The 21,858-nt window shown below is 36.7% G+C and overlaps 1 protein-coding gene across 1 annotated transcript in view; it reads right to left on the bottom strand.

Annotated features, from left to right (window-relative positions):
• Nucleotides 1-21,858, bottom strand: part of Pex23 (tectonin beta-propeller repeat-containing peroxin 23) — a 118,183-nt gene that overhangs the window by 15,639 nt on the left and 80,686 nt on the right. Inside the window, exons 16-20 of the mRNA XM_081750542.1 lie at nt 18,904-19,054; nt 15,987-16,186; nt 11,180-11,389; nt 6,403-6,504; nt 3,079-3,214 (exon numbers count right to left, since the gene is read on the bottom strand). Of these exons, the coding sequence (XP_081606668.1) occupies nt 3,079-3,214; nt 6,403-6,504; nt 11,180-11,389; nt 15,987-16,186; nt 18,904-19,054 (799 nt within the window). The remainder of the gene's footprint in view (nt 1-3,078; nt 3,215-6,402; nt 6,505-11,179; nt 11,390-15,986; nt 16,187-18,903; nt 19,055-21,858) is intronic.

The following is a 21,858-nucleotide window of genomic DNA, read 5'->3' as shown; positions in this document are numbered from 1 at the left end:
GAAGTTTTTTTTTTCTTTTTCTTTTTTTTTTTTTTTTTTTTAATATTTAGCTTTTCTAAAAAGTCCTAATTTTTATTTGAGGAAAGCATAAAGTTTGTGAGTAAAAGCATAACTAATAGATATTTCGTTCACTCAGTCATGTTTGTTGTGCAGTTGTGTTTGGCTTAACTTAAATATATTCCGTAGTTTTTATGGGGGTGGGGGTGGGGGAAGGGTTCCGTAAAGATATGAAAGGTGTGAGGTAAGAACATGGTCACCAGATAGAGCAACGCATACCGCTTCGTTTAATCCTTCATGTATAGTCTTACGTGAAAAGTCATCTTTTCGACTTTGAAAATGAATTGTGCACCAGAAAACCTTTAATTTCTTAAAATAGTAAAATTGTGGGTTACCATGTTCTTGCCTCATACCCTTCATATGTTGAATTCCTCTTGTTAAAGATTCAGAAACCTTGAGGACTGGGTAAACCATGATGGTGGTTATATAAAACTTTACTTGTAGAATTTCAAGAATATACAGAACCACCCAAAACAAAGCTCTAGATATGCGACCTTTAAGTGTATCATATAAATGTAAGTATTTCTCTTGTTTTATTTTAATTTTATTTTGTTTCAAAAAGAAGGTATGGAATATTTTGTAGTAAAAATACTACATACAATTTTGCTAGTTATTTGTGTGTGTTTTTTTTTTTTTTTTTTAATAAGTATTTACTTTCAGGGTTGGCTGGTTTACACCAGGTGGTTTAAAAAAAGATTCAAACCTAAAAAAGTAGAAAGAACGACAAATGTGAATCGTGTGAACTTCATGGTGACGTTTCCAAATATCAAACCATCTGCATTAGATTTATCTCCTTTTACCTTTTAATCAAGGTGTCCCATGTTCAATTCCTGGTCGAACAAACCAAGTAGCGGTTCGGATGTCACTTTAAGCAAAAGTCTTCTTGATAACCTCGGTATTACGTAAGGATGTTAAGCCTAAACATACGAAACGAAACTAAATTGTATATTTCTGCTTGCCAGAATGCCTATTGTTTTATAAAGAAGCCAAGGTTGCTTAAATATATTGATAGAAATTGGCAAAATTTATCGACTGCCTACGTAGCTTCCAACATTAGCTTGGATTGGATTTTCAATGATACCTACATACTAAATTTGTAATTTAGTACCTGTTTTGGCGTACTGATTATGATACATGACCTTAAATTTTACATGCAAAGCAATAACAGGATTTTTCTGTTATTGTTTTACATTTAAAGTAATGACGGGATTTTCCCGATGGCTAAGGCGGGAGTTTCCCAATTTATGAAATTTACTGACCGGATTTCTTTAAGCTTATGTGACCTCTTCCAGCATAACCCTGTTGCATAATAACACCAAGGCGAAACAAACTTGTTTCTGTCAATATGTAATATAAATACATACAGCAAAATACTTAAACCCAAAAACCCGATTTAAACAAACAAACAAACAAAAAAACTAATTAACCCCTCCTCCCAAAAAGGGTTTTTTGGCTTTTTCAAAAACAACCATGATTCTTGCCAACCCTGCTTACTTTTGTATATAAAAGGCTAAAAAATTCTTATTATATACATTAGTTAATCCTTTGGAATTCATAATGCAAATATGTTAAAAATTTAAATTGTTTGAAATATCTTTTCGAAATTCATGGTTTATTTTCGGTTTTATATTATTATCGGCATCAACCACTAATTAAATTAATTTTTCTGTTATAGAGAAGCGAAACAAAGTCTACTTTATCAATTTAAAGCAGAATTTTGAAAAAAGCCCAAAATTTCCCAAGCAAAAAAGCGAAGCAGAAAAAACAGAGTTTTTTTTCCAAAACAGCCGGTTTTTTCCGAGCTCTTGCATCTCTATTTTTTGTATACCAAACGTAATATGGAGGTAGACCTTGACTTGCTTAGTACGTATATGAAATATCTTTCTGTACAGACCTTCGATTCCCGAATTATGGAGCCTTCAAAGTTGGGGCTTCGACTACTGCTCATTCTAGTTTTGGAACTGTGTACAACTTAATTCAAAATGCATGTAATACAGGCAATGATATACTGACAAAACTACGACCGATACGATACGTTTGCTTTAGCCACATTATCGTTTGCTTGCTCGCTCGCACGCACTAACTAACAAAAAGCAATAACAACAATCCTCTCATTCTAGTTTTAGAACTGTACAACAATGTTCTCCAATTCTGTCACTGATTCCAGATTTTTTAGCTATTCTTATTTTAATACCGTAATACATGTACAAAGATAACAAATTTATTTTTGCATGATACTGCTAGGCATCACGCAGCAAACACTGTGCAAGATCTCCTGGGAGGCATTGCCTGGGGAATGTGCTGGAGTAATTGTCAATGGGAAGTACTCGAACATTTTACGTACGTGACTAATTGTAAATAGATATTATAGCAGTTTATTAACGGGACAGAATATTTTATATGAGCCATGAGATAGTGATTTTTGCCATTGACTTGCTCAGTGCTTGCTGCAACCTGCTGTAACCATTTTGAAGCAGACGCTTTTATCTTTGCCTCCTGGTCTACAGAGAAAGCAAAGCTCGTTTTCATTTCTCTAACCATCAGATGGAGTACAACTCAAAGCTAAAATTGCTATGGTAACTTGCCATCCCTTATACTGTAATGAAATAGTTCTACCATAACAAGGGCCATCAGAGAAGTCAGTCCTCGAACATAGGGCCCTGCAAAACAACGATACGTATTTCCCGGTGCAATTATGAGCACTTTGCTAAGATAGAAGAATAACTTCGTGGGAAGTATTAGAACGAAGAGAAGCCACCGGTACCATACGGCGGTCCCTGCGAGACATCGACAAAGATGGACGTGTTGATAGTATGCGACGCTTTTCATTAGTGTTATATAAGATCGTAGATGTGATAAATCATATAACTCTACTTTAATCTATTTACTCTACCAATAAGCCCAGACAAGAAGTATAACACTGTTATTACTACTTTTCATTCAGCCTTTGTAGAACCAATTTTCAACAATACTGGAAGCTGCTGACACATAAATCATTCAGAAAACATTCACTTAATTTACCTGTAGGTCTAGCAGATGAAATACCAAATCTCCAGAAAGCAGATCCATTTTTTCCAATCGCCCACACTTGCTTTTTAGCACCAACACTAATGCTTACTAGCGGTTGCTCACTTGGAACATGTTCCCACGCAGTACCCTATAAATAATAGAAGAAAGGATTTATTTGCTTTCATGATTGTAAAGACTAGATATCTAAACAATATAAAAGCAAGTTTAGAACAAATGAAATTTCATTTCACACTACGAAACAATGATACGCGAACTCCCAAAGTATTGACAGATTTGTAGCATTTCTGTTTTTAACAGTGATAAACAAGGGAATGTAATCTACGGTTGGAGCAGTGAATCTACAGAGTGGCTCTCAAAAGTAGGTATACAGCCCTGTATTGATCAAGATAGCCCTGTTTACTAAGATAATGAGTTTTTTTTTTTTGCTTCAATCTATTCCTAGTTCAATATATGAGTAAAAAGGAATTAAAAACAAATGATAAACTAAACTTATATGGATAACAATAAGTAAATTAAATTTTATAAAATGCCATGCGCCGATCAATATGGGACTGTACACCTACTTTTGGGCCACCCTGTATATTACGAAACCGTTTCTTCTTTACTCTTAACTCTCGACAGACTAACAGCAGTGTTGCATTAACCCTTTTAAAATCCTGCCTTTTTTAGGTAAATTAGAGACTCTCAGTTAACTTTCATGGTTTATACCTCGTTTCTTTTACAATGGAGCAACTTTTCAAACGGTGCCATTCACATTCCCCTATCATGTCCCCCAGGCGGGAAATTATGAGAGAACTCGGGATTTTTATTTTATTTATTTATTTATTTATTTATTTTTTCAAATTTTGAACTTTTCCCCTGTGTTAACGCATAGATCTCAAAATCAACTGAAAAATACTAAGGAATACACTAAATATGTATCCAAAATTTCAATCTTTCAGATGCAAAAGTAAGCCCGCCAAAAAATAGTAAAAGTAGGCCTAAAGGAAAAAAATTCAACTTGTGGCGTCATCACCCCCTATGTGTCGACGCAGAGAGGCATGAAACCATACATAACATGTTGTACAATGCCTCCATGCTTGCAAAAAAAAAAAAAAAAAAAAAAAAAAGCTTTATTAGTACTTTTTTTAAATCGAATAATGAAGATACTAAACTATCGCAGTTATAACTAAGGAAGATTTTTAAAAGGGTAAAGAATTCGAAACTACGCTGAAAGTCTAAAATAATACTTTACAAGGAACTGTTACATACTTTCAAGGTGCGACTATATTTATGTTTCTGCATCATAATAGCTTTTTACATACCATGTACTTTCAACAAGCCACTATCTTAAATGGAACGTGTAAGGTGCAGGAATTCTCATTTTGCAAAAGGTTCGTTCTATGTTAGAATCCTACAACCGTCCACTCTGATTACATTTTTCCTCAATCACACAAGTAAGTACTGGAAAGGATTTTTGACCAATTTCTTTTCATCGAATACAAAAATAGCATCGAAACTTGCTTTCTTTTTTAATCTTACCATTATAAAATAACGTTATCAGCTTTGTTCAGAACGCTCGAAATAAACGAATACCTGAGTCACCGAATCAGAAACGCTCTTAATCGTATCACAATGTTTCTCATAGCATGGAGACAACGCACGATAGACACACGTTGTATGGAATGTAGGAAAGTCCTCTCACCAAATATAAATTGAATTAAATTGAATCTTTCAGTTTAACATCTCACGATTGCCAGGGGCGTACGCACGGGGTGGGTCCTGGGGGTCCGGACTCCCCCCCCCCAAAAAAATCATGACTTTTTTTTGCAAATGTGGTCTACTTTTAGGGGCAATTTTAGAAATGTTCATATAATTTAGCCTCAAATTGTATTTGGACCCCCTCAAGACGCTTTAGACCCCTCCCGAAATAAATTCCTGCGTACGTCCCTGACGATTATGCCCCTTAGGCTAAGGGAGAGGGATGATAAAGGCAACTAAGTGATGAGGGAAGAATTGGTGGGAGGGAACGTGAGTATCCCTAGAAAACTCACGGGAAGCACCACAAACTTATTTGCCCGGGGATTGAACCAAGGACCCCACACACCAAAGGTAAGCGCTCTACCACTGAGCCCCCGTATATCCTATTCCTCACCAAATATAAATTGAAGAGAGGGTTCAGGAAGAATTTCCCATCCCTGCCTCAAGAGCAAACAGGTAACTTACACGTAAAATTTGAAATCTGGATTTTTATTATATTAATGTGCTAAAAGAAGAACAGGTGTACAAATAAAGCATCCAGTTCCCATTCCTCAAATTGATCGAATTGAAAATGTTTTAACTGTTCACTGTTTTGCACTTCAGGACACACGAGTTCCTTAAACTTCATAAAGATTTCTGAAAATGTATTTGAACGTTCGAAGCTACGAGGGCTGTCAGAAAATACCAGACGTTTTGGCCTATCGCGGCAGTGAGCGTGGCTACAGTCGCCTTTTTGGTGTCACAACGTTGCCACACTCAGTACGCATCCAACTGTGGTAGCGTAAGGACTGTGACGCTCTTACTGTGCTTTCTGTGACGTGTTACAATGTGCACTGCAGGAGAAAATCCCACCTCTTGTGAGGTGTGTTGTGTGATTAAGTTTTAAAATTAAGGAGCCCGATTCAAAACAAGCGCCATGAAAAACTTAGCGGAAGGTGTTGCTTTTTTCACGGCAACGCACGTCCAAAAATGGCCAAGCGCACCCGAGAGCTCTTGGATGGTTCTGGATGGAAAGTGTTCGATCATCCACCATACAGCCCGGATTTGACTCCGAGCGACCACCACCTCTTTCCAGCGATGAAGACATGGTTCGCTACACAATGCTTTGATACTGATACTGACACCGAACTGCATGTCGGTGTAAGCCACTGGTTGAAATTGCAACCGGCAGATTTCTACTGCGACGGTATTGAAAATCTTGTACCACGGTATGATAAGTGCCTTAATTTGCATGGCGATTATGCGGAAAAATAGCTTAAGATTGTACCTTTCAAATGTATATAATACAATTTGGTTTGTTCATTCTTTTTACTTTTTTTTATTTATTTCAAAACGTGTTACTTTCTGGAGAGCCCTCATATTTATTGGAATTTCAATTAGTCTGATGACCAGAGCAATTGATCAACTGTAAAATTAAAATAAATCAGGGAAATACTGGAAGGATGGGATTGATTAAGGAAGTTTACTACTTATTTTACAACTCTTCCATTTTCTATCCAAGGAAAAATTTATATATTGCCTCAACTTATTAAATCTGTCTATTATAAATAATTAAAAAAGAAAGAAAAAGCTCACCTCAGGACAGGACTTGGTTACACCTAGTCTAAATAACGCATCACCATTTACAGCAATAGCCCACACGTCAACGGCCTCTTTCATATCTCCTGAGTGATCCACCTACAAAACGATACATAAACATTTTGAGCATTGTCATTTCATTATATTCTGAATACATGGTGTTCCAAAATTCATGCAAGATTTGAATTTTACGTCATTTGTGTAGTAAAGTGTTACCAACGCAAAAAGCTTGACAACTAACAGTTTAGGGTTATTAAAAATGTAGCGCTACACGAAAGAACAAAGCGTTTTCATTATTGAACAATATTTTTAAAATAATGCGATTTAGCGCCGTTGGACATTTTACTTTGGAGTTTTTTTGAAGTCTTAAGTTTATGCCAACAAACCCACGACCACCCACATCTAGAAGGAGAAAATTAAGCGCTGTATCAACGTAATTCAGCCACGTTTATGCAAAAACGTCATAGACTGCATATGTGCCAGTAAAGCCGTGGAAGCCATTTACCCGATATGCTATTCCATACATAACCCTATACTGTATACTTCATGAATCAACAAAAAAAATTTACTATTTTTAATTATAAACCTGTGCTTCCTATGAAAATTACTTCTTGCGTGAATCTTGGAACACCCTTTAGTAAAATCTACTAAACACAATATACTTACAGAGTATCTATGAAACAGTTTACTGAATAATCTGATAACATGAAACCAATTTCGAGAAATATGTTTTTCTTACACAAAATGTATATCATTCTAATATTCTAATACATTGGTTAAAAAAATAAGTCTGAATATTTTCCTTTCAATTTGAAACCTGAGAGGAAAAATGTGAGATGTGTTAATGGGAGATGATAGTATATGGAGAGCTGCAACTTGTAGGGTGCATGGCGACCGCACTTGCCATGTCCCTACAAGTTAAGGCATTTCAAACAGGAAGGGGGTATGCTGTATATCAAATAATGCCGGTGTGACCTCAGGGATCCAAAATTATAATAGCTTCTTTCGTATGGTTGGCATTTATGAATACTGTACTGAAAGTTTTAAAATCATTTATCTACTGTACGCTTCAGCACATGTATATGGTGACTTTCTAGTCTAATGTACAACTATAGTCACCCTATCCACTCGAACTGCATGGAGAACGTCCGGTGAAATGTGGGCACACGCATGCTGAATGCGTTCCTGTAAGTGCCTTACATTAGGGAGATTCTCAACACACCTCTGCTTCAGATGACCCCATGGATAGAAATCAAAGACTGTGAGATCAGGTGATCTGGGCGGCCATTCCACAGGATCACGGCAACCAATCCACTTACCTGGGAATTGTGCAATGAGACAGTGACGCACACCAACACCATAGTGGGAAGGAGCCTCATCTGTAAAAAGTAAGATGGAAGTTGCAGTCTGGCTTCAGAAGGGAGGAAAGCAATTGTTCCTGCGGGAGCGTCGGGTACTGTTGTGCCCTTAAGGTAGTGACAATGAAAAATCGAGCAATCATGCAAGTATCCCATATGCCACACCTCACCATTACCTTTGCAGTACTATGTTCATCACTCGGGTCAACCCAGTTCGGATTACTGTCACACCAGTACGACAGTAATGCCGATTGACTTCCCATTCAAACAGAAATAGGCCACGTCACTGAACAGTATGGCATGTATAAACGAGAGATCTAGTCGTGCTGGTCCGCAGTTCACGTGCAGAACTCCACTCGTCGATCTGAGTAATCCTCATTAAGTCCATGTTGCATGTACAGCTTATAAAGATGCCAGCGATTTGTATGTAATGTGTGGACAGTGTAAGAGTGGCACTTACAGTTAGGAGAATAAAAATCACCAGTTAGGAACAGGGTTTTTCGTTCACAAACGAATATTACCAGCAATTAAACGGTACTGACAGACTTTCTTTTATTACTCTTAAGGGACGGTGGTGTGATATTATTGTTTTAAATGTACATGCTCCAACTGAAGATAAGGTTGACGATATAAAAGATAGTTTTTACGAAGAAGTGGAACGGATATTTGACCAACTCCCGCGATACCATATGAAGATTCTATTAGGGGATTTCAATGCGAAGGTAGGACGAGAGGATATTTTCAAACCGATTATAGGGAACGAAAGTTTGCATAAGGAAAGTAATGACAACGGTGTTAGACTCGTGAACTTTGCAACATCCAAAAACCTAATCGTGAAGAGTACAAAATTCCCACATCGCGACGTTCATAAATACACTTGGACATCACCAGACGGAAAAACACATAATCAAATTGATCACGTTTTAGTAGATAGAAGAAGACAATCTAGCATAATTGACGTCCGGTCGTTGAGAGGGGCTGATTGTGACACTGATCACTACCTGGTAGTAGCGATAATACGGGAAAGATTATCGTTGATTAAAGGTAATATTCAATGTCCGAAAACGGAGAGATTTAATTTAAAGAAATTAGAAGAGAGCCAGGTAAGAGAGAAATACCAGATTGAAGTCTCGAATAGATTCTCGGTCTTAGAAGACTCGGAGTGCACTAGTGTTGAGGATACTTGGATTGAAATTAGAAATAGCATTAAAAGTTCAGCAATAGAAAAATTGGGACACGCGGAAATACGTAGGAACAAACCATGGTTCGACCAAGAATGCATTAAACTAACAGAGAAGAGAAAACAGGCAAAATTACGGTGGCTACAAAATCCGAATGAAATAACTACACAAAATTTCGCAGATATCAGGCGGGAAACTTCCAAAACTTTTAGAACAAAGAAACGTGATTTTTTGAAAGCTAAAATTAAGGAACTTGAAGATAATAGTAAAAATAAAAATATTCGGGACATGTATAAGGGGATCAACGATTTTAAGAAAGGCTATCAACCTCGTGCTTATATATTAAAGAAATCAGACGGAACAGTTCTCACTGATACGGATAGCATCTTAAATAGATGGAAAGATTTCTTTGACGATTTGCTTAACACGCAGCCAAAAACTAATGTGCGTGGAGAAAAGGAGATACACACCGCAGAACCGTATATTCCAGAACCCAATCGAATAGAAGTGGAAGCCGCTATAAAGAAATTAAAGAAACACAAATCTCCGGGTGTAGATGAAATTCCGGCTGAGTTAATTTTAGCTGGAGGCGAAAAATTGTGGAACAAGATACACAAACTCATTCTCCTTATCTGGAACAAGGAAGAATTGCCACAAGAGTGGAAAGAGTCAATCATTGTTCCAATTCACAAGAAAGGCGACAAAACTGACTGTAATAATTATCGAGGCATTTCTCTTCTGTCAACATCCTATAAAATCCTTTCAAATATTCTGTTAGCAAGACTGACCCCATACGCGGATTTAATTATTGGAGATTATCAGTGCGGATTTAGACGAAATCGATCAACTATCGACCAAATATTTACCATTCGCCAAATACTCGAAAAGAAGTGGGAATACAATACCCCGGTACATCAACTATTTATTGATTTTAGAAAGGCTTACGACTCGGTTAGGAGAGAAACATTATACAACGTTCTTACAGAACTTGGAATACCGAGAAAGCTAATTAGATTAATTAAGATATGTTTAAGTGAATCCCAAAGTAAAGTCCGGGTAGGAAAATTTTTGTCCACGAGCTTCCACGTCGACAATGGCCTAAAACAAGGAGATGCGTTGTCGCCATTATTATTTAACTTTGTGCTGGAATACGCCATAAGGAAAATCAAAGATAGCAACCAGGGCTTAGAGTTGAACGGCATTCACCAGGTTATGGCATATGCTGATGATGTAAATTTAATAGGGGAGGATAGGAGAACAGTAGAAATAAATGCAGAGATCTTATTAAACGCTTGCAGGGACATGGGTTTAGAAGTAAATGCAGAGAAAACTAAATACATGGAAGTGCGTCGGGACCGTAATACGGCAAATTGTGGAGGCGTTAAAATATTAAATAATGCTTTTGATAAAGTGGATACTTTCAAATATTTAGGATCAATGTTAACAGACGAAAATCATATTCACGAAGAAATTAAATGTCGACTAAAAGCAGGGAATTCGTGTTACTACTCGGTTCAAAATCTCTTGTCGTCGCGAATTCTGTCGAGGAATTTGAAGCTTAAAATATATAAAACGATAATCATGCCTGTTGTTCTGTATGGTTGCGAAACATGGTCGCTTACTCTGAGGGAAGAACATAGACTGAAAGTATTTGAGAACAGGATCCTGAGAAGAATATTCGGACCCAAGAGGAACGAGAATGGGGAATGGCGGAAGCTCCATAACGAGGAACTACATAGTTTATACGGTTTACCCAACATTGTTAGGGTCGTCAAGTCTAGGAGGCACGTCATGTAGCTAGAATGGAAGAAAGTAGAAACGCTTTCAAAGTCTTGACTGGTAGACCCATAGGAAAACGACCATTAGGAAGACCTAGGCGCAGATGGGAGGACAATATTAAGATGGATCTCGCAGAGATAGGAATACAAAGTAGAAACTGGATGCAATTAGCTAAGGATAGAAGTCAGTGGAGAGGTTTTGTGAACGCGGCACTGAACCTCCGGGTTCCATAGGCCATAGAGTTAGTTAGTTAGTTATTATTTAATATTTTAACGCATTCATAATTTGGGGGCCGCGGTGGCTCAGTGGTAGAGCGTTCACCTCTGGTGCTTGGGGTCTCGGGTTCGATCCCAGCCAAGTGAACTTTGTGGTGGACAAACACCGTGTGCGTGGGTTTTCTTCATTTATACTCAACGCATTGTAATTTTAACACTTATTACACTAATAGTTTCTAACCTGTAGAGACACATCGATGAGTTTTGTAGTTCCCTGCTCTTCCCATGGACCGCTTGTGCTTAGGCGACACTTGCGCACCCAGCGTCGACGCCGAACATAGTCAGTGAAATGTTTTCGTCCGTGATACGAAGCTGGGAAGTCAACTGCATACTGCCAACCTTCTTTGTCAACACCACCAGGAGTGTGGTAATCTATCGACCAATCTGTCACCTGGAAAGACATATTCAAATTTTAATATTAGAAAACTTAAAGCGTAAACAAATGGTTATGGGCACTGAGATTGAGAAATTAATAATAATAATAATAATAATAATAATAATAATAATAATAATAATAATAATAATAATAATAATAATAATAATAAGAAGAAGAAGAAGAAGAAGAAGAAGAAGAAGAAATGCTGATTCTAAATACTAAAAATTACAAATTTGATAATTATATTCGAATTAAACCTTAAGAGCATACGTTCAGTATTCAGCAAACCAAACGGAATTCAAAAATAAAAAGCACATTTGCTTCTACTAGAGGAAGGGGAAAGTAGATGAGATCAATCTTGTTTCAAGACGGAAGTAAAATATGCAACTGTGCCACGGTTCACCTGAGCAATTGTTGCTTCAGTAATTGTAAAAATGTAATTTTTGCATTTGTCCGTAAAAAGACAGGCAAAAACAAGATGGTTCCAATGTCCTACATCCTTCTGGCAGTAACAGAGAAGAATCCGTTTGGCGTTGTTTATTGCATTGAACTGACGATTGTGCGTGCGATTCCATGAGAATTCATTAAACCATAGGGGGGCATGGTGGCTCAGTAGTAGAACGCTTACCTCTAGTTGCTGGGGTCAATGGTTCGATCCCCGGCCAAGTAAGTTTGCGGTGAACAACATCGTGCTCGTTGGTCTTCTCGGGATACTCCCGTTTCCTCCCACTTTACCATTCCACCAACCCCGTTTCCTCCCACTTTATCATTCCACCAACCCCGTTTCCTCCCACTTTCTCATTCCACCAGTTCTTCCATCATCATTTACTTGTTTTAATTATCGTCTCCCTTAGCCTCACAAGCATAATTGTGGGACGTTAAACTCAAAGATTTCATCTCTTTTTATTATTATTATTATTATTAAACCATCGTCAAGTAGCGGATTGTTCTTATAAGTCTAATAATAGTTACTACCGTCAGTGTGTTATTGACGTTGATATATCTTATTCGCTTGCATGTATACACGTCCCATTTTCTGAATTCGATTTTGAGTAAACAAATACTTTCACTGTATATTATAATGATTAAAAAATATAACAAATTATATTTGAGAAAGAAACATGTATGAAGTTAACAATATTAAATTACAATAGCACGCGCGTCTAAAAAATGTCTTAAGCGGACATACGTCCCGAGAAAACGGCGAATAAAGCGATTGTATCCAAACTATATTTACCGAGTCACTGAAATGTACGTAGCTGCAATCGTGTCGCACACCATAAGGTGAAAAATGAAGGCACGAAACAACACAACAAAATTAGAAATATAGGGTGACCCAATGTAGGTAGAAATGTGTTTATTCAAAAATAATTTTTTAAAAAGTATTGAATTCAGTTTGTAATCGCTTTTTTTCTGATTTGAAATGAAAGAACTGACAATGCAATTTGAAGACGATTTCTGAAGGCTAAAGTTTGTAATTGCTCAATATTCTCAGACATACGAGCACTTTTAGGTCGGCCAGATTATTATTATTATTATTATTATTATTATTATTATTATTATTATTATTATTATTATTATTATTATTATTATTATTATTATTATTATTATTATTAGTTTCAAAGGTGAGCCCGTTGTTCGCAAATTCTCGATCCACTGCAAGTTAGTCTTACGCATAAAAGTAAATTTTAAGTGATGAGCTCTCTGCACAATAATCACAGAACTGTAGCTTTTGAAAAACATTTCGGCGATGAGCACAACAAATTATAACGAGGACTGAAAACAGCAGGAGAGATAAGCGGAAGGTATAACCACTTCTCTCGCTTCTCCTCTGACAGCGCTGCAGCAGATAAAGAAGTGGAGGGTTTTATTGAGTATTATTGATAACAACTGTACTGTCAATTGATGTATCATTCCAACATATAAAGCACTACAGCAATTTAAATCAGAATAAAGTAATTACACACTATTATCAACGCCATTTTATATCTTCGATAATCAGTCACATTAGTTTTTTAACACACCATGTATTTAACACACCCTTTGCCTAATTTTGTCTCTCTATACTTTGATACCTTTGGAAATTCAATATACTAGTCTAATTTGCACTATATTGTATTTTTCTTGTCCTTTAATAAATAAATAAATAATGATAATGAGATGATGGAATCATTCTTCTTTTACTGGACTCTTGACTGGAATGCTATTACTTATTACACTAGATAGTACGGTAATACATAAGATCATGGGCTTGGTGATGGTGAATGAGTGAGTCTTTTGTCTTTTGCGTTCTTCTACAATACCGGGGCTTTCAAAGACGGGCTCCGAAACACGACTTGGGACTTGAATTCAGTGCAGTTTGTGTGTACATAGCCCATCGAACACAATCAATCCTCACAGTATAAGCCGTTCCCACCTCACTATCTGCACCGGTCCTAACTAGAATTATAATTACATTATATGGTGACACACAAAATCGTAGGCATGACATGATGAATGACGTATAACTTACGACATAATACGATGAATGACGTATTATATCACATGGTGATATATATAAAAATCACAGACATGGAAGAGAATATATCACAACTTCACTACGTTATATAGTGACACACAAATTCATGGATATGAAGAAATATAACTTGATTATATCACATGGTAAAAGATAAAAATCCCATACATGGAAGCGAAGTTATCACAATTTCATTATATTACTTGGTGACAGAAACCATGTTCATGATAAAGTATAACTTGATTATATCACATTGTAATATATAAAAATCACAGACATGGAAGAGAAGTTATCACAACTTCACTACATTATATAGTGATACACAAATTCATGGATATGAAGAAATATAACTTGATTATATCACATGGTGATATATAAAGATCACAAACATGGAAGCCAAGTTACCACAACTTCATTATATTACACGGTGACACAAACCATGGGCATGATGAAGTATAACTTGATTATATCACATGGTAATATATAAAAATCACAAACATGGAAGAGAAGTTATCACAACTTCACTATATTACATGGTGACACAAAATCATGAGCATGATCATAAAGTATTATTATACCGCATTATTACAAGTGACTGACCCAATTCCATAAATTCACTGCAGCTTTACTATTGGACATATTATCTCAAAACTTTGCAGATGTATTGAAAAACTCACAAGCTTATGTTGTGCTCGAGTTTCATTCACATCAGTCTGTCCTTACAGTGCAACGACACTTCTGAACGAAGCTCTACCAACTGCCAAGTCCATTCGGCGACGGTATGCGTAGTTTACAGCTTCAGGATGCCTCTGTAAAAGGGAAATCAACTGGTCGCCTACAGTGAGAAATGGTTGAGCGCGTGCGAGCGAGTTTTGCACGAAGCCCACAGAAGTGGACGAACAGCTCAACATTCCACAACCTACCGTTTGGAAGATGTCACGGAAACGAGTGACCCAGTAAAAACCCTGACGCCTGATGACAGTCAGAAGCTTTGAATTTTCGACACAGTTGCAACAGCTTATGGGAAAAAATGAATTTTGTGAGACACTCATCTTCAGTGATAAGGCAACACTTTTTTGTGAATTTTGTGAGACACTCATCTTCAGTGATGAAGCAACACTTTTTGTGAATTTTGTGAGACACTCATCTTCAGTGATGAAGCAACACTTTTTTGTAAATTTTGTGAGACACTCATCTTCAGTGATGAAGCAACACTTTTTTGTGAATTTTGTGAGACACTCATCTTCAGTGATGAAGCAACACTTTTTTGTGAATTTTGTGAGACACTCATCTTCAGTGATGAAGCAACACTTTTCGTGAATTTTGTGAGATACTCATCTTCAGTGATGAAGCAACACTTTTTTGTGAATTTTGTGAGACACTCATCTTCAGTGATGAAGCAACACTTTTCGTGAATTTTGTGAGATACTCATCTTCAGTGATGAAGCAACACTTTTTTGTGAATTTTGTGAGATACTCATCTTCAATGATGAAGCAACACTTTTTGTGAATTTTGTGAGACACTCATCTTCAGTGATGAAGCAACACTTTTCGTGAATTTTGTGAGATACTCATCTTCAGTGATGAAGCAACACTTTTTTGTGAATTTTGTGAGACACTCATCTTCAGTGATGAAGCAACACTTTTCGTGAATTTTGTGAGACACTCATCTTCAGTGATGAAGCAACACTTTTCGTGAATTTTGTGAGATACTCATCTTCAGTGATGAAGCAACACTTTTTTGTGAATTTTGTGAGATACTCATCTTCAATGATGAAGCAACACTTTTTCTGAATTTTGTGAGACACACATCTTCAGTTATGAAGCAACACTTTTTTTTTGAATGTCACTAAGAAACTTTTTGAATTTTTTAATACGTCTGCATATTTTTGTGGCAATGTGTCCAATAAATAAAGCTACAGTAAATTTATGAAATCGGGTCAATTATTTGTAATAATCCTGTACTAGACGGTGCATTAAAAAATGGTAAAATACCGACAATAAAATCATTATTGACAAAATCCATAACATAAAAACTATTTAGTTACTCAAATTGTGTACCTTTAGTTCTCACAGTGACAGAGAATAATATCTTACCCACTGCCAATGCATTGATAATAGTTTGACTGTATCCATGGATCTCTTCTGTCGGCCACTCTTATCACTCCACATATATCGGTCTGTTGGCAGACCCCTAGCCGTGTAGCCAGTCAGTGGGTTCCAACGTTGGTTCTCATAAACATAAAAACAATGGGTGTCACTCATTGGATTAATTCCACCACTACTACTGCATAAACCTGTAAGAAAACATCACACACACTTCATTAAAGTTGTTCCAATTGGTGTCCACCTTTATACATCAAGAAAACTTTCTCTTTCACGATACAATGAGGTGGGTGTTTCACAAGATATTTCACTTAGAAGAAAGTTGAAAAGAACATTAATCCGAAACTACAACTATAAGAGCTATTTTTTTAAACCTGCTTTAAGCCATCAGAGATCCCTCTCCACCTGATAGACGAGTTCATTGTGAAATAGTGAGCTTGGAAACATATCGAAAAATGAAATAAAATCTTTCAGCTTAACGTCCCACGTTTATGCCTTTCAGGCTAAAAGAAAAGATGAATACGGCAAGTGAATGATGAAGAAAGAATTGGTGGAATGAGAAAGTGGGAGGAAATGATTGATTGATTGATTGGATTATTGATTGATTGATTGATCGATTGATTGATTGGTTGATTGATTTTGAGTTTTTTACGTCCCGTTCAGCAGTGAGACTATATGAGACGTGGACCTACTGATTAACGTGGAATCCGAACTACATGAGCTCCCGCCGGGAATCGAACCCGGGTCTCCTGCGCCAAAGGCAAAGTGGGAGGAAATGAGAGCATCCCGAGAAAACCCATGGACACGATGTTATCCATCATAAACTTGGACGGGAATCGAACAAGGAACCCCACACACCAAAGGTAAGTGTTCTACCATTCAGCCACCATGCCCACAACACATACTTTCAAAATATAACACTCATAATATAATAAACTTCAAATATATCATCCACAATTCTTGAAACAACAAACACACACATAGTAAATTCATTAACGTAAATAAATGAAAGATTTGAAACAACTCATTATATATCAAAAAGCTTAAAACAACCTGTTTTAAAAAGCATGTAAAAAAAACTCACAAGGAAACGAAAACAATGACTAATCTTTCCTAAAACACAAATCCCTATAAATATTTTTATCACACGTATTTTCTCATAAGCGTGCTGTAAGAGTAATATATTTGTCATTCAAATTAAAACTTCTAATTTCCCATCATCAGAATCATCATTCATAAAATTCTTACTATTTTCTTCCACACTTTCTGTATATCAGACTCAGAGCTTTATTCCTAAGTAAAATAAATACTTTCATTTTCAGTGTACGACTTTGAAATTGGATTTGATGAGCAATGTATCTCCATACCGTTGCAACGGAAATATCTCACTGACTGGCCAGTTGCCCGAATCACAGAGTAACTAACGAAGTAGCTGTCACGACTACCAACATTATACAGGGCTGTTATAAAGTCCTTTCTATGAAACAAATGCTTATAACATTTTTTAAATAATGATATTCCAGATATAATGATATTCTGATATTGTGCGATGATCTGTAATTTTTTTGATTGGCAACACTATCACAATGATGAGGTTGACAACATTGGTGACAACAGTCATGAAAATGGCGACAGTACAAGAGAAAGCACAGCGTGTGTGTTGGTATGCAGAATTAAAATATGGTGTGTTCGTGTAGCGAAACTTCAGACGAGTGTGGAAAAAAGTACCTCCTGATGTCAGGAGTATAAAGAGTTCGTAAACCAAGTTTCTGCTTACAGGGAGTGTTTGTAATATGCAAAGAAGTGGTCGGCCGCCAGTGAGCCCAAACACAGCGCGAAGGATTACCGACGGCCTGGAGAGAAGTCCAAGAAAATAGATTCCCTGGCGGTTGCTGGAGTTGGAATTCCTCAGTCAACAACGCGCAAGATAATGTGTTAACATTGGAAAGTCAAACCGTACAAGATTCAATTTGTGCATGAATTGACAGAAGATCACGACACAAGACTGGAGTTCTGTGAACTGACGCTGAAACGACAAGGAACTTCTGCAGTTTCCCATGTTCTCAGATGAGGCAAATTTCCATGTTTCACGGAGGGTAAACAGGCACAACTGTCTTGTTTGGGGAACTGAAAACCCTCATAATGTGAAATGCATGGGAGATAGCCCGAAAGTGAATGTGTGCTGTATCAATGGATCACCTCATAGGTCCGTTCTTCTTTGACGAAAACACTGACAGGTGAGACATACCATCAAATGCTTACCAATTTCCTGAAGCCCGTTGCAAGAATTGGGTTAGGTTGGGAATCAAGGATCGCATTCACTACCAGCAAGACGGACCCTCCCCCCCCCCTCCCCATACACACATATTTTGCACAAGTCATCAAGGACTACCTTAAAAGTAAGGTACCTGGCGGGTGGTTTGGGCGCAGAAGCCCCAAGCCTTGGTCCCCCGATTTGACACCCTGTGCTTTTTAGTTATGGAGTCACGTTAAGACACAAGTGTATGCGGAAAAACCAAAGGACTTGCCGGACCGGAAAGCTAAGATTAGTGAAGTGATCCATGACATTTCAGACAACGCCAGACGGAACAGCATTTACGGATTTCGCCGGAGGTTGCAGGAATGTATGGATGTCAGCGGAGCCCAGCTGGAGGTGTGGCAATGATGGCGGTGGTGTATCTATGGATGATGATACCAAATGTAAGTCTCAATAAATATCTTAACATCTATTTCACTGCAATATAATTATTTTAAAAGAAAGTTATAAGCATTTGTTTTATAGAATGGACTTTATAACAGCCTGTATATATATATATATATATATATATATATATATATATATAGTTTATAAAACACCAATATGATATTCCATAAAATTTAATTAGGATATCATGTGTAAGTGATTTACCTTTCAAAAACGTGCCTCCCCATCCTCCTGTATAAACCCATGGAGTATTATCATAACCTATACCCCACGACACTCCCAAGGCACAAGTTTCAACTTTTCTTAAGTGGCCGCCCATTTGACGCCAGAACATTTCCATTGGAGATACTATAACCTGAAAATAGATAGTTTTAAAAAAAATCATTACACAAGTTGAAAAGAGAAATGAATTAACATAATACACTCGAAATTCATCAATAAAGACAACCGGAAACTAATAGGATATTAACCCTTTTAGCATATGGCTTAAAAAAAAAAAAAAAAAAAAAAAAAAAAAAAACTTATGTAGCTACTGCTTTAGCACTATTCATTCAAGCAATACGTTTGTACGTCATTTTCTTCAGATTGAAACCAAATTTCAAATAATACCACACATACGTGCTTGACGTACGTAGATAGGAAAATTGGGAATAATTTGAGAATCTTCTCTCCAAAAATCCTTTCTGGGAAATTTTGCTCCTCTGGAGTTGTGGCCCCAACTAAAGACTACACGAACACAATGTACAGGGTGTTTCAAAACAACACCGACAACTTTTGGGAGGTGATTCCTGACACTAAGATAACACAAGAAGATACCAACCTGGGTGCACAAATGCTTCTTTACGGAGTTATAGGTGCCGAAAACATGAAAAAATGAACTCTAAAGGTCCATAGCTCCAAAACTATGGGACCTATCGTAGTCGGGTCAAGACTTCACTTAGGAACTAATATGTGCGCTATCCAAAAATTAATGTTTCAGAATTCTAAGGTATTCACACAACAATTTTTATTGAGGGAGTTTGGCTACGGGCATATAATTTGAAGTACTCATCAATTACCTCTATAATGATTGTTGCGAATAAAAATTACTCCAAATCATATTTATTTCTCCCTATCACAAGATGGCGTCCAGTAGCAATGATGTGAGTACTTGTGCTTCTGTAAAAGTTAAGTTGAAATACGATGAATATTGTGCAAAGTGCAAAAGAATTGTGAAAAATGGAATTTTGTGTGACTCCTGTGACAGATGGATGCATTTTAAGTGTGGTAAAATAGAAAATGAACATAGAATTGATGAAGATTTAGAGTGGTTCTGTCCAACATGTGAACAACATGGCGGCCCAATGAACATGAATTCGTCTGATGATTATTCCAGTAACTTGCTAGAAATCATAAACATTCTACAGGAAGATATGAGGTTATTGAAATCAGAAAACGAAGATTTAATAAAAAGAGTGAAGGTATTAGAATCAAATGTTGATGCAAACAAAACTTCACACTATGAATGGACAAGAGTATGTTATAATAGACATAGGCCGAGATATAATCAACCTGAGCCAGTACTAGCTAGCCCTGTAGAGTGTGCGAATAAATTCAGTGTTTTAGCGAATTTTGAAAGTGAAGCTCTGGACAATCCAAAATCAGTGAATATTAGTAGCAAAACTGTTGATAGTTTGAGAACAGTGAACAAGAAGAAAGGGAATTTCATAAACGCGAAGGGTAGTGCAAGGATGAATATGATTAGTGCAAGGACAACTCCTAAGACACAGCCTAAGGTGCTCATATATGCTGACAGCCATGGTAGGGGATTGGCTGAAAAAGTGAACCAAGATTTGAAACACGATATAATAGTAGAAGGATTTGTTAAGCCTGGAGCTAAAAGCGTAGATATATTATCCAGTGTTAATAGTCAAACAGTAAACAAGGAGGGTAACTATATTGTGATATTAAGTGGAGCTAACGATGTGGCTTGTAATGAAGGAAGTGAAGTCGTGAAAAGAATTAAGTGTAAGCTTTCTGAACTAAACCATTGTAAGGTAATTGTGAGCAACATTCCACACAGGTATGATCTTACTGAAGAATCGTGTGTAAACAAAGCAATTCAAAATAGTAATGTAAAATTAAAGAATTTGTGTAACCGCTTCCAAAATGTCGAAATTCTGGATGTAAATAAATTAAGTAGGGAGATGTACACGAAACATGGCATGCATTTCAACCAACGAGGGAAAAGAATATTGAGCAACATGATTTGTGAAATAATTGATAGGGATCTTTATGGCAAATCTAAATTTAAGGTAGCAATAAGAATGCCATGGTTAGTTCAGGGAAACTAAACACACCCGACTCCATGAATACACTGAATACTATGTGGGGCCGGGTAAAAACCTCAAGTCTAACGAAGAGTGTTGAACTGAATGATGTAAATGACTTAATAGATGTGAAAAACAATCGCAACTTTTTTCAAAATTGTAATAATCATATAGAGAGGCAAAATTTATTACTATTTCATTTAAATTTGCAATCAATAAGGAACAAACTAGCCGAACTTGAGTTATTTTTAGGTATTCTTCCTTGTGATATTTTATGTGTCAACGAACATTGGCTAACAAGTGATGAAATGTACATGTATACGCCAACAGGTTACACGTTAGCTACTATTTTCTGTAGGGATAAAACATTACACGGTGGCGTAGGCATTTATGTAAAAAATGGTATAGGTATTGAATACTCTGTTCTTGACTTAACTTGTTTTTGCATAGAACAACATTTTGAGGTAGCTGGTGTGTTACTTAAACATAACAGAGTAATAGTTATTACGTTGTATCGGACACCGAATTCAGATATGCATATTTTTCTTAGTGGTTGGGAGAAATTAAACAGCTATCTTTATAAATACAAAAATCATACAATATTCTATATTGGCGATATAAATGTTAACGTCCTTATTAGTACACCCATTAAAGCACTACTTTGTGATGTTCTTAGGTCCCATAACTTTTATTACATTAATGATCAGCCCACAAGAAACTTTGCATGTTTAGATAATGTTTTTACTAATGAAAACAAAACTAGCCTGTTATGTGGTACTGTACAACCTTTGTTGTCTGACCATGAAGGTGTATGGCTATTGTTTCCTGTGATGTCACATATGAACGCTAC

The sequence above is a fragment of the Thermobia domestica genome, chromosome 3 (genome assembly GCF_964235325.1).
Source record: "Thermobia domestica chromosome 3, izTheDome1.hap1.1, whole genome shotgun sequence".
Lineage (NCBI taxonomy): Eukaryota > Metazoa > Arthropoda > Insecta > Zygentoma > Lepismatidae > Thermobia > Thermobia domestica.
Note: the sequence above shows the minus strand (reverse complement) of the source record. Positions and strands in the feature narration are given on the sequence as shown.